The 12476-nt window shown below is 41.8% G+C and overlaps 1 protein-coding gene across 2 annotated transcripts; it reads right to left on the bottom strand.

Moving 5' to 3' along the window:
- Positions 1–6428: 6428 nt before the first annotated feature.
- Positions 6429–11867, bottom strand: rasl12 (RAS-like, family 12). 2 transcript variants are annotated; one of them, XM_079997570.1, is made up of 6 exons: positions 11624–11867; positions 11127–11234; positions 10514–10570; positions 10318–10391; positions 8677–8867; positions 6429–7434 (listed from the first exon to the last, which is right to left on the bottom strand). In XM_079997570.1, the coding sequence occupies exons 2-6, from the start codon at positions 11221–11223 to the stop codon at positions 7092–7094; spliced, it is 762 nt and encodes a 253-aa protein (XP_079853696.1). In that variant the 5' UTR covers positions 11224–11234; positions 11624–11867; the 3' UTR covers positions 6429–7091. The 2 variants fall into 2 exon arrangements, with proteins under 2 accessions (XP_079853696.1, XP_079853697.1); XM_079997571.1 differs by lacking the exon at positions 8677–8867.
- Positions 11868–12476: the final 609 nt, after the last annotated feature.

Below are 12476 nucleotides of genomic sequence, written 5' to 3'. Positions count from 1 at the left end.
CCGGTCCTGCTTCTATTGGCCAGGGTGTCATTAGAAGCGGGACCAGTAGAAGCGTGGCTTGTACTGGCTTCTACTGGTCACGGCCACTGGCCGATGTGACACTGGTGTGACACCTGCACTGCTCAGAAAGGGCCGACTCGACGTTCTTACGCCCCTCTGCAGCAGTACCAGATGGGGGCTCCCATGGAACAGGTGGCCGTGGACATCTTGGGCCCCTTTCCAGCCACAGAAAAGGGCAACCGCTACATCCTAGTAGCCATGGACTATTTTACCAAATGGCCCGAAGCCTACGCTGTTAGCCGACCAGAGTGCTGCCATCACCTGGTGGAGGAGATGTTCTGTTGGTTTGGGTTGTCGGAGGAGCTGCACAGCGACCAGGGTCGGAACTTCGAGGCTCAGGTGTTTGCAGAGGTCTGCCGCCGGCTGGGCATTAAAAAGACCTGGACTATGCTGCTGCACCCACAGAGTGACGGATCGGTCGAACGTTTCAACCGCACCTTGGCGACCCAACTCGCTATTTAGGATTTTGCCTCCGGGGCGCAGGTGTGGGTCCACACGCGGGAGAGGAAGAAAGGCCTCTCCCCGAGGCTGATGAGCCACTGGGTGGGACCCTGTACGATCCTTGAGAGACTGTCTGATGTGGTGTACAGGGTGCAGCTGATCAAAAGGAACCGGGTGGTGGTCCTTCATTGCGATCGGCTTGCCCCCTACCGACACTTGGCTCAGTCTGAGGGTGAGTCAAGGGCTGAGGGGCAGCCTCCAGTCTGTGCCTCAACTCCCCCAACACCTTTGAGACTTTGTGGTGGACACATGGGTTGCTTGGGACAGCTAACCAGCCAGGTGGGGGCAATGTGGCGTGTTGGGGAATAGAGGTGGGGCGGAGATTTCCCAGCATGCTTTGTTATTGTGTGTTTTAGGGTTGTCCGGGAAAGGGATTGTTTTATGTGTTCTTAGTTACAGTAACGTTAATTGTTATGCTGTTGGTAGTGCTAGTTAGCCAGATTGTTATTACTTTTATGTGTTGTGATTATGTTATGATTGTTGCACCAGGAGTGAGAGTGTGTGTGCCGTTAGTGATTCGCCTGCCGTGATGGCAGTGCAGTGGTTTAAAAGGTATAGCACTCTGATGAATGTAGAGTGTACTTGATAGTGAATACAAATCTCTTTCTTTTTCGAAGAAGCTCTAGCCCTCTACAAGATCATCATTGCAGTCTTGCTTGCACAAAATATTATTTGGGTTAAGATTGGATTTTATTGTGTCAATAAATCTGATCATAGACAAACCTATTGGCTCATATTTTAAACGGCTCTGACATCATTTACCTGCTATGAAGACTTGTTTAAAAATCCTCTCTACATTACTTGTCATGAGCTGGGTGTTTGACCAGTGAGTCTCAAACTGTTTTCCTCACAAACAGAAAAGGCAAAGTTATGATAACGCTAACTAAATAGTAACCAAGCAACCCGGATCAATGGCCTTGTCTCACACAAGAGCCTCTCACGCTTTTCCTCACCCCCAAAACTAACAATCACCCTGGACTTGGGTTTGTGTGTCGGAAACCTTTGCATAAGAAAATGGCAATAAGTAAAAAATTATATGAAATAGGAATAAAAAAAAAAGTGTGTGTGTGTGTGTGTGTGTGTGAGAGAGAATTACGGATGCCTTTGGGGTTGACATCCAAGCTTCCGATCAAGACTTTTTAAAAGGCTTTACAGTGGCGTTGATATAAAAACACCACATTGACGAATTGTACGCAAATCAAGGGAGCTTTGACAGTTGCATTGACCACTATAAAAGGGCCGAGAGAAACAAAAGCTCCTCCCACGTGAACTTTGGAAAGCTATCTTTCAAGCTACCTCACCTCCCTTTCTGTTGAACCAGTAGAAGAGTCATGCTCTGCGGGCTTGCTTTCTTTCCTTACGCACAGATCTACATATCAGTAAGTAAGTTTGAACTCATATACATATATAAGTATATGTATACAGTACTGACTGAAAACAGCAGTTTTAAATCAAACAAAATATTCTTGTTCTTGGAGTCTAAAATAATAAAACATTAACATCATCAGACAGAAAGACAGAGACAAATACATACACAGACAGACAGATACACACACACAGACAGATACACAGATACACACACACAGATAGATCGATAGATAGATAATCATTTCATGAGCGATATCAATGCAGGCTGTAACAAGATTTGACAATTTATTTAATGCCACTACCTGCGATTACTATGGTTAAATGTGTTATTGAAATTGCATCTGGTGAGGAAGTAAGCAATTCAATGCAAAAGGTTAAAACAGTTTCAGTTTCAGATTTTAAACAAAATCAAAGTACAAATTATTTTCTGCGATTGATTGATTTGTGGATAACACTGGGTGGACTGGGCAGACTGAACTAGATGTGGTGATGCAACTTCCATGAAGCTTTACGCAAAGTATTGTGTCGTGTCTCGTAGCATGTGGAAATGCAGTTTTTTTGTTTTATTCTGTCCTCTCCAGCAATGACTTATTGTTGGATCGCATTGTTTATGCTCATCCAGGGTAAAGTAAAACTTTTTTTAACATCAAGCATATCTCCAGATCTCTGCATTTTGATGTACCCGGTTGGCATGTAAGCTCTTTTAACAATTGCAGAGGCGGGATGCTTTGTGATACATGATGTGCACCGCAGCCTTTGTGCAGAGGACACAGAGACCAGGGGCCCAGTGATGCTGCGGGAGTGCAGCCAGGATTCTGAGCTTCAGCAGTGGATCTGGTGGAACCGGGGAATGTTGAAGAACGTAGGCACGTCGAGGTGCCTGTCGGCGGACCCCCTGCGGACCGGGCCCTGCCAAGGGCCGCAGGGTGGGGCCCACGGGTCCTTGTGGGAGTGTGAGCGGGGCAAGCTGATCAGCGTGAGCGGCTCGCTAGAACTTTCCATTCACGGAAAGCAACTTGTGCTGTCTCGCTACCGCCAGACTAAACACTCTGGGTGGAGATCCCTGGATTTTCGAGACATCTGCCCAGAGAAGCTGAGTGAGTCAGCGATTTGTACATTGGCTGCTCATGTTTTCCTTTGAAGCAGCAGCCTTAAGGGATTGGTTTGCTGTTTTTTTAACCTGGGACTCATTACAATGTCGGTTCCAATCGCTAATAACTGCTCACAGCATAAACAACACACCGCTCTGCCACAGATTCACTCACTGCGGCTAAATGCAGTCCAGTGAAGCAATGCAACTTCCTGTTTCTAGTCTCTTACACAAGTGTGGATGTAGCCAAAAGCTTTGTTTTGTAGAATGGGCGGGAAAAAAAATTCAATTTATCCATGAAAATGATAAATTGCACAGTTGCGACAATGTGTGGTGATTTAACATGCTTTTTAAGGCTTAAAAGTTTGCCCCATTGGGCTGCATTTAAACTGGATTGAAAATTGAAAACCTGTCCTTTAAGTTCAGTTAATTGGAGAGCCAAGCTAATCAGCAATTGATAGAAGATGGTTAATTCTCCCACAAGCAGACATTTCATTGCAGTTTTGATAACTGAACAGATTTGATAACAGTAAAACGGATTTGACTCTTGTTTTGTGGAGAATTATTTTTACTGACACATCAATACTCTCACTTAAGTGAGAGTCACTTAATATTTATGAATACTTTACCCACCTCTGCTAATAGTTGATCCACTCATCAAACATTTGCCTCATGACAACAGTACTCAGGCCAACCTCATGATGTCTATGTCTATGCGTTTGGATCCCACTTCTCCCAGAAAAAAGGGCTTCTGGTGAGCCAGGTAACTTGGAGGTGCCCAAGGGCAGGGGGGCCAAGCGGGACAGCGACACGGAGACCGCCGCCTTGACGGAAGAACAAAGAAACTTCCTTGTGTGGTTCTATCGAACAGAAGACTGTAAGTGCCCTGTTTGCAGTTTAACATAGTTTTGTTTTTTTGCTTTGAATGTAACTATGCTGAAACATTTTCCAGGCCTTTTAAAAAAGGGATTCTTCCAGCTTTTTTGGGGAAAGGAGCTTTGATTAGGAATCACCTGTGAAACTCACCCTGGTGCTGTAGGGTTGCTAGTTCAGTCCACTGTGTTTTGTTGATGCCAATTTTCTGCTAGTGAGACATTTCATTTCGTACCTTCCAACCCCCAATGCTTCACAGCTAATAATTGCATTGAACAAATTTCCCCCTGGTATCCATTTAGACCCCAATTAAAATCCCTAAACCCACTAAGAATTTACAGGGGCGTTCAGGAGTTATAAGGCAGGCAAAGCTTCTCTCAAGCCTTTGTTGAGGACAAACTACGATGTTGCAGCACTTAAGTTTTCCAAATTAAACCATAAAAGGAAACTTTCTGGCAGAGCATTCAATAAACCATGACCTCTCCCATCTTTAAAGAGATGGTTAAGTTATTTAATTAGATCACATTCAAATGCTTTCTTGGATGACCTCAGAACTGTTGTAATGTTTTGTTTTGCGATGGGGGCCTGATAAGATTAACGGTACACATTTCACAAGAGTCTTGTATTCTTCCTGTGCCAGCAACCCCCTGGAAGTTAGCAATGCTGGCGCTATCCTTCATCTGTCTGCTTGTGGGCTTTCTGCTTCTGGGAATGGGCTCCATGGCAAGCAGGTATGTACACTCTCAAAGACAACTGCAGACTGCAACACTATCTAAAGGCAGGGATCCACCAAAAGACTTTCAAAAGATGGCATCGCACATTTAAAGACTTTTTTTCACGTGGTAATGCACACAATGTAGTATTGAGCAAGGATGGGTAATCGCAGGGGATCAAACATTTTGGGATTGTAGCTCACACTATAGCAGCCAAGACCTAAGACTTGAATGAGTCCCAGAAGAGATATCCGAATGATTCTTGAATGTCTGAACATTTGCCTGGGGCGAAAGTCCCATTGTATGTACCGTACTAGGCATCAATAGCTGTCTTTTTGTGCTTTTTAATCATTTGATTATACTACAGTTTCCTATGATTCCCTCCAACAGGAACAGGAAGAAGATAGGGAAGTACAAAGTGGCCGCCTCTGTGGCTCAAAGACACGAGTGCAAAGAACTGCAGGCCATCGCAGATTTCAGGGGCCAGGGCAAACCTGAGGCCAATTCCTGCGGCTGCATGACGCTGGAGACGGCGGAGACGCCAACGCACAGTTCAAAGTCCCCCATGAACGGGGCAGTTGAGGGTTTTAACCCAGGGGAAATCTTGGTGACGTGGAGAGACGACACCACCTCCACCCTGTACCCGGACCCTGTGTTGCAGGCGGAGGATCCACAGGATGAAAGAGTGGAGGAAGAAGGGGAGGAGGTGAAGTCAATGAAGAGCGCTGATTGAGGAGGTGTAGTCACTCTCCATATGGCGACACCTTGATTCAACAGTCAACGTCTATTTTTGGCCGTAGATTTTTCTTGACTTGACGCACCAACAAACTGTTGTTTAAGGGGTACTTGGCAAAAAGTGACTTCATCGCTCAGTGGTGGAATAAGACCGTTCATTTATCTATTGTTGATGCTAGCTAGTAGTCTAGTTTTGGTGAGAATTGGCTTCGTTCATCACTGGCTAACATGATGTTGATATGTGACATTCACTTACTGACCACATCTCCATTTTCTGTTTGGCGTCCTCATTGTTTTTCCCCATCAGAGATTTTCATCTCAGACGATAATGGCAAAATTAAGCAACATAGAATTCTGGAATTATCTTGCGTGATAAAAAAATAAAAAAATAAAAAAATAGATAGATAGATAAATAAAAAAAAATAAAAATAAAAAAAAGACAAACAACTGACTTCAACTTAATTTCTTGTGAAACATGCTCCTTTTTCCCAATCCATATCTGATAACTCACAAAATCAGCACTGTTCATTGGGACTAGTAGCAGAGCTACGTTCTACTTATTTCACCAACACAAACATGCAAAATTCTGTTTAAAAGTTCATTCTCATCATTTGGTTTCCCTTTACTCTCAAACTCTAGGGTTTCCCCGCAGTAGGTTTTGATAGGGCGACAGTAATTTAGGTTAGCAGTGTCTATGGGGGGGGGCAGCATATATCCCCATTGTCGGCCATGTTTTTGGGAGTCTTTCCAATTATCTACCAGTGATATTGTTTCATACTTGTGTGAATCATTTTCAAAGGTGAAGAAACAAAAAACAAAAAAAGCTTCTTATCTGTGGAGACATGCTGTTGTGCTGTGTGCACGGCTGCGATAAGGTCATTGACATGAGTGGCAAAGATAATCCCCACGGTACAAAAGGACAACCTTGAGTGCGATACATGAAAAAAAAATCTACAAACCAGGCTTTTCACTATGTATCTTTGAGACGACAAATTCGGTTTGGTCATTCATTCAGTTCCACCAACAAAAATAATTCCTTCAGAATTCAACCCCCCCCCCCAAAAAAAAGGGTCGCCAAACAACACAGAAACAGTACAAAGAGCACATTTATATCAAAGATGACGCCCCTTGCAAGATCATTTTCTAAGTTAGTTGTTAAGCTGGGCACTTACTAAGCTTTGACTGCCCCTAGTGGCCATTTTCGGAGTGATTTCGTCTTCACAGTTAGTTCAGTGATTGGCAAAACACAATAATATCGTAGACCAGTCAGAAGCATGAAGTTCACTACAAATAGTAAAAAACACAGATAAAATCACAAAAAAAAGAAAGAAAAATAAATTGAGGATGTATGCCAAGTTTTTACAAATAAAAGAAAAAATTTCATACATTTGTGTATGTATTTATCAGTGTCAGTGTAACAAGACATAACGCCTGATTAGGTTTTGTGCGTTATTCCTTTAGCGCATGTTAGATACATAAGGAAGTAGGAAACCCTGAAAATAAATGAATAACTATTGTGCAAACAGGTTGAAACATGCAAAACCACTCTTAATGTTAATCTTAATGTGTGTAGAAATTACACCTTCCAACACGATGCATTTTTTATAACTGCTTTGGAAGAGTGTCGGCTGCAAGTGTTAATGTTGTGAATGCTAAACTGCGCAAAACATCCATTCCACTTGAAAATACAAGTCAAAAGATTTCCGTCCCGGTTTTATGTCCCTCCCCCATTTCACAGAATGCCCCGGCAATCAGAAGATCTTGAAGCCCTTGAGCAGTGTGAGTGTGGGGGCCCGGCGCTTGCTCTGTGCCCTGGACGACTTGATTGTGACCAGCTTGGCGGTGGCTGGGGTGGGCAGCTCCTTGAGGCAGGGCGTGGTGAACTGGGGAGCCGGCGACAGGCCGACCGGGGACCTGTCCTCGCTGGCGTACAGGGGACTCAGCGGCAGACACCGCTCCGCCTCCCTCCTCGCCTCCCTCACCGCCTCGTGGAAGACGCGCTGGACGGAGAGGAAATCCATGCAGGCGGACACCTCGTAGAACAGGCAGCCGAAGCGAGCGGCGAGGGCCGAGCCGTCCGATTTGCTCACCCGTCTGGGAAAGAGTTAAAAAAGAATGTTAAATAGCTAGGCTCAGGGTGCAACCTTTACCCTCCTGTAGTCTGACTTCCTGTCGGGAGGCGGGTTTGAAATGTTAAATAAAATGTAGCAGATAGAAGCGAGACTTGGGGATGAGGTTCGGAAGTGGATTTCTTTGCATATACATATTTTTGGGGTCTAAAGTTTTCAAATAAAGTTTTGGAGGAAAAAAACCCTGGATTTCTAGATTTCTGGTTCACTAAATGCAACACTGCCCCTGAGTGGACGCATAACGCGATACACAAAATCTGTTTAAGTATAAAAGCAAACAGCCAGGCGCAGACGGAAAAAACCTTGAACAACATATCCTATCTCCTATTAGAAAATGGCAAGCACGCAATATTGTACAGTCGTATATTAAATACGTTATACTGGGAAAAAGTGGTCGCACACCATTCATTTTTACAAGATTTATCGGGTTTCATTGACTCTTTTGGAATAACCCGGGTTTTAGTCCCGGGTGAAATGACCCAGCAATAGATCTGGGTTATAATCGGCTCCACCTCTGATCGGCTATGATGTGAACAGGACATCCGGGTCAACCCGCTAGTTTTGGCCTTTACCTGCTCGATGCAACGCGCGGTCAAATTCCAGACGCTGGCGAATAAGTGTATCATTCCATCATTTCATATCCCATTTAGAATCCGAAAAGTTATGGACTTTTTTCCGCATGGGGGACCATTACATGTTGGGAGTGTGGGGATCGGACCGTGGGGAGCACAGCGAAGATCCCCCACGCTTCTCGCTGGGCTCTGAGTCTGTCCAGCATCTGCTACAGACTGAAAAATGCCAAACCTATTCTTCAAAGATATACCTATGAAATTTGATGAGGTACAATAGGGGGGGTTGAGGCCAGGAATTATGTAGTAACCAGCCCATTCTTGAGGGGATTTCGTACAGACCTCTCCAATGGGTGCATGATTTGAAGCACTTTGGGAGTTTTGTAGAACATTTGACATGTTCCTTTCTTGGATATAAGTTCACAAACTCCCATTCATCCAGTTGGTCATGCGACACTACATAGAGGACAATTGCAATCCTAGTATATCAAAAAAGGACTCCTCAGTACAATGCAGGTTATCAATTATTGATAAGCATTGTTGAGACTGACAGTAATTATTTGAATTGTGAAATTTTTCACAATTTCCTCAATATGATGCACTGTAACTTGTTTTATGAAATCGACACTGGCACAAACCGATATCTTTCCATGTCAAGTTTGTTTCCAAGCAGTACAACGGGAGTCTCCGGGTGCAGAGATTTGTTGTGGCGGATGACCATCTCCAGGTACCACCGGCAGCCCTCAAAGCTCCGTCTGCTGTCTATGCTGTAGACCACCAGAAAGGCACTAGCCCAGGACAGGTAGCGCTCACTGTTTGCAGGGCCGTCCTGTTGTCAGACAAGCACAGGAAAAAAAACTTCTCCTTATCCGTCACCGGACCATACATGGGCCAAGGTGGTCGACCCCAAAGTAAAAACCGTGTCAAAATATATTGCAACGACTGATCCCAAATCAGTCTCATAAGTTAGGCTCATACTAACAAACTAATTCAACCAAGTTTGGCTGATTCACAGTCAGTGAAATAAAGCAAAAATAGTTACAAAAAACGCATACGAAAATGGGCAAATTTTGCAGGTTTTCTGGTAGGAGATAGCGAGAGAGAGAGAGAGAGAGAGAGAGAGAGAGAGAGATCTTGTATTGATATTGAGAGAGACCAACGTCTGTTGTGTAAGGTCCATTGCCATACCAAACACAAATGTTATACACAGATTTATTTGTTATTTTACATGTAAATTAAGTTTATTTTATACACAAATGAATGGTGGTATGAGAATGTCAATTCTTTCTTATATATGTCACACACACTTTATACGCAAATTACATAATGAAAATGATCAATATAACATGGATTGACATGCAATGACAATGGATTTGGATTTGTCCAGCAGATGTCGCCAGCGTGCAATGTGTTTGGAAACAGTCTTTGGAGCTGTTATGTCGTTGAACTATTCAAACCATTCTTAACACGCTCCTGTTTCCTGTTGCGTAAAGAGGTTTTTTTTGTCAGAAATTGTAAGATCAAGTGTATTGAAAACTATCGCTTCACTTTAATGCACCTTCATTTTAATGCAACACACACACACACACACACACACACACACACACACACACACACACACACACACACACACACACACACACACACACACACACACACACACACACACACAATGGTGAAGTGTTACCCAATGTTGAGATCCGTGTTTCTGACAATGCTCGCAAAAAGAATTAATTTGATGTTTATGGATCATGGTTAACAGTGCACGTAATATTCATACACTTCCAGATGTTTGAGTCTCTTATGTTTCATATCCATTCTGTGACTAAATACATTTCTATGTTATTACTGTCAAATTGCATTGATTTTATTTTGTTAACTAAAGTACAGAATGAAGACACTTACTGGAGAGAACATGACAATAAATACTCTTTTAACTCAGATGTGCAAGTATTGATTTTCAATGGGAAATATTTTAATTAAACACGCCATGTATTCTTAAAGTGTTTTTCTATCTATGTCACATTTACAGATGGAAGATAAGGGTAAACCTGGAGTTTGAAAACTTATTTGCACTTTCAAATGGAATTCTTATACTACCCAAAACAGGCAATCTTACAGATTACCACTTTAAACTTCCAAGAGTGCTTAAACTGGTACTGGCTTTTGTGTGCCTGTTTGTGTGGTAAGGAAATTGCTTTATACAGACACGATGGGGCATAAATGGTATTTCTAAAAAACAATAAATATGACAGAATTCAATGTCTGAATAGTCGTACCTGGTCTGCAGTGTCCATAACTTTCACCAAAACTGGCTGTTGATCAACCATCTCCTCCGATGAATAGATATCCTCTACAGATGGCATGAAGGGCAGAGAAGCAGGTTTTTAATACCATATTCATAAAACTATCAAAGATCTGGTGAGAAATTTAAATAGAAAAAAAATTAATAAAACACACGAAAAACACACTCACCCAGATTGGGATCATATTCACTGATAAAGCGCTTGGTCAAAAACTTGACGGTCAAGGCTATAAAAAAATGGGAAATCATCCTGTTATTACGGTATTTAGTAATGTCTGTGAGCACTGAAAAAATGATGGATCAACAAAAAACAAAAAATGGTTCAGTTTCATCAAAACATATTTTTGTTTAGATTTTGTCAAATTACAATCAATCAAGATTCCAATGTTATGTTTTTATAATTATTATTATTATTATTATTATTATTACTATTATTATTATTATAGTGCAGGGAGGAGGATGTGGGGGTCACAATAAGGGCCTGAGAACATACCATCACATAAACATTGCCTTTATATTCCCATTTTACACAGCAAACATAGTTTCACGGGGCTTTTGCTATAAAGAATAACAAAAACCCTGAAAATACAAACTATAAGAGGCCCTGCCCAACAGTCCTGGGAGCATCGTAAATTGTTGCAAATATGTAATCAATCACGTTAAGTCCATCTAACTAACTTTTTTTATTTGACTTAACTTCGTTCATATTGTAAAATGGGAAACATGAATAAATCATAGATTAAATAAATGTCAAACTGCGGCTCCATAAAGATATGGACAAACCTGATTTCCCGGAGCCCATGACACCGAGAACGGCCAGATTGCACTCAGCCTGGCCCCTCTCAGGAACTGCAGCGAAAGTCTTTACTTTTCCGAACATCCTGGAAAAAACTAGTTGAAGCAAAAATATATATATATTTATCATGATAAAAAAAATATATATTTAGCTTCCTTCCGATTCATATAATGACAATTTGATCAACATTACACCCCGAACAGCGTAGAAGAAAAACTCAACAACAACAACAATAATAATAATAATAATAATAATTTTTTTTTTTAATTAAATAATTAAACAAACAAGCAAACAAACAAATAAATAAACAAACAAACAAATAAAGAAATAAACGAATTAACAAATAATAATTATAATAATAATAATAATAATAATAATAAAAAGATCATTCCAATTCCTGTAATGGCTAATTGAAATGAATGAAAGCATTTACTGAAAAGAAATATTTACTACAATATTCATAATAAGATTTTTAATTTCTCACTTGAGTTCGGAGTGAAAATCCAGCCCGTCCGGTTTATCTACACAGGCTACGACGTGGAAGCGGCTCGGAAGAAACGCTCATTGGAAACGTTGCAAAAACAGTGCCCTTTAACCTGCGAATAGTGTTGAAGTTTGCCCCCAATGCTCGACTTGTAGAGGGAGAAAGTTGGCTGGAACGGTTGGCAGAGACGCTTCTGCTTAAAAAGACAGCCTCCTCCATGGGAACGAGTGACTGACCATTGCCGTTTAAGGGGAAACATTTTCTTTCGGCACATGCTCTGTATTATGTAAATCCAATGGCAGCTGAAAAGCAACCTTCCCTTTGTTGGTTTTAAAGCTGTAGCACATATGATTTTTTTTTTTTTTTGTTATTGTGGTAAAGTATTATCTTTACAATGTTACTGGCATTGGTCTTACCAAAGCCCAAACCATTAACCTAACCAGGCAATGATGAGGTCAGTGTACTGGACAGGAAATAAGGTGGCATGAAGTGCAGATTTTTTATTTCCAGAAAACAATCAAGTTATTTGCCCTGCCATTTTTCGACCAAGATAAAAGCACATTTTACATACACAACAATAATGTTACAAACACAATCAAAGAACAAACAACCTGCAAACCAAGCAGCTGCCTGCCCTATACTTATATATAAAAAGTCAGAATGAGCTTGGCAGATAAAAACATGTGATCCCGGGAAGGGGAGGGGAGGGGCGGGGCGCATCCAACCTATTGTTAAAGCTCAACTTTTTCCACTATCAAGGACAAATACTGGTATTATTATCTCATCTGGAAAACTCAATAGGCAAGTGTACACATACACACACACACACACACACACGTACATACATTCATCC

This window comes from Zeus faber, assembly GCF_960531495.2.
Source record: "Zeus faber genome assembly, chromosome: 3".
Taxonomy (NCBI): domain Eukaryota; kingdom Metazoa; phylum Chordata; class Actinopteri; order Zeiformes; family Zeidae; genus Zeus; species Zeus faber.
Note: the sequence above shows the minus strand (reverse complement) of the source record. Positions and strands in the feature narration are given on the sequence as shown.

Coding starts and splice junctions, on each gene's coding strand:
- rasl12 (XM_079997570.1), bottom strand. CDS start 11,223: ATGTTCGGAAAAGTAAAGACTTTCGCTGCAGTTCCTGAGAGGGGCCAG. Junction 10,571..11,126: donor CATGGGCTCCGGGAAATCAG/GTTTGTCCATAT, acceptor ATTTTTTTATAG/CCTTGACCGTCAAGTTTTTG. Junction 10,392..10,513: donor TGAATATGATCCCAATCTGG/GTGAGTGTGTTT, acceptor TGCCATCTGTAG/AGGATATCTATTCATCGGAG.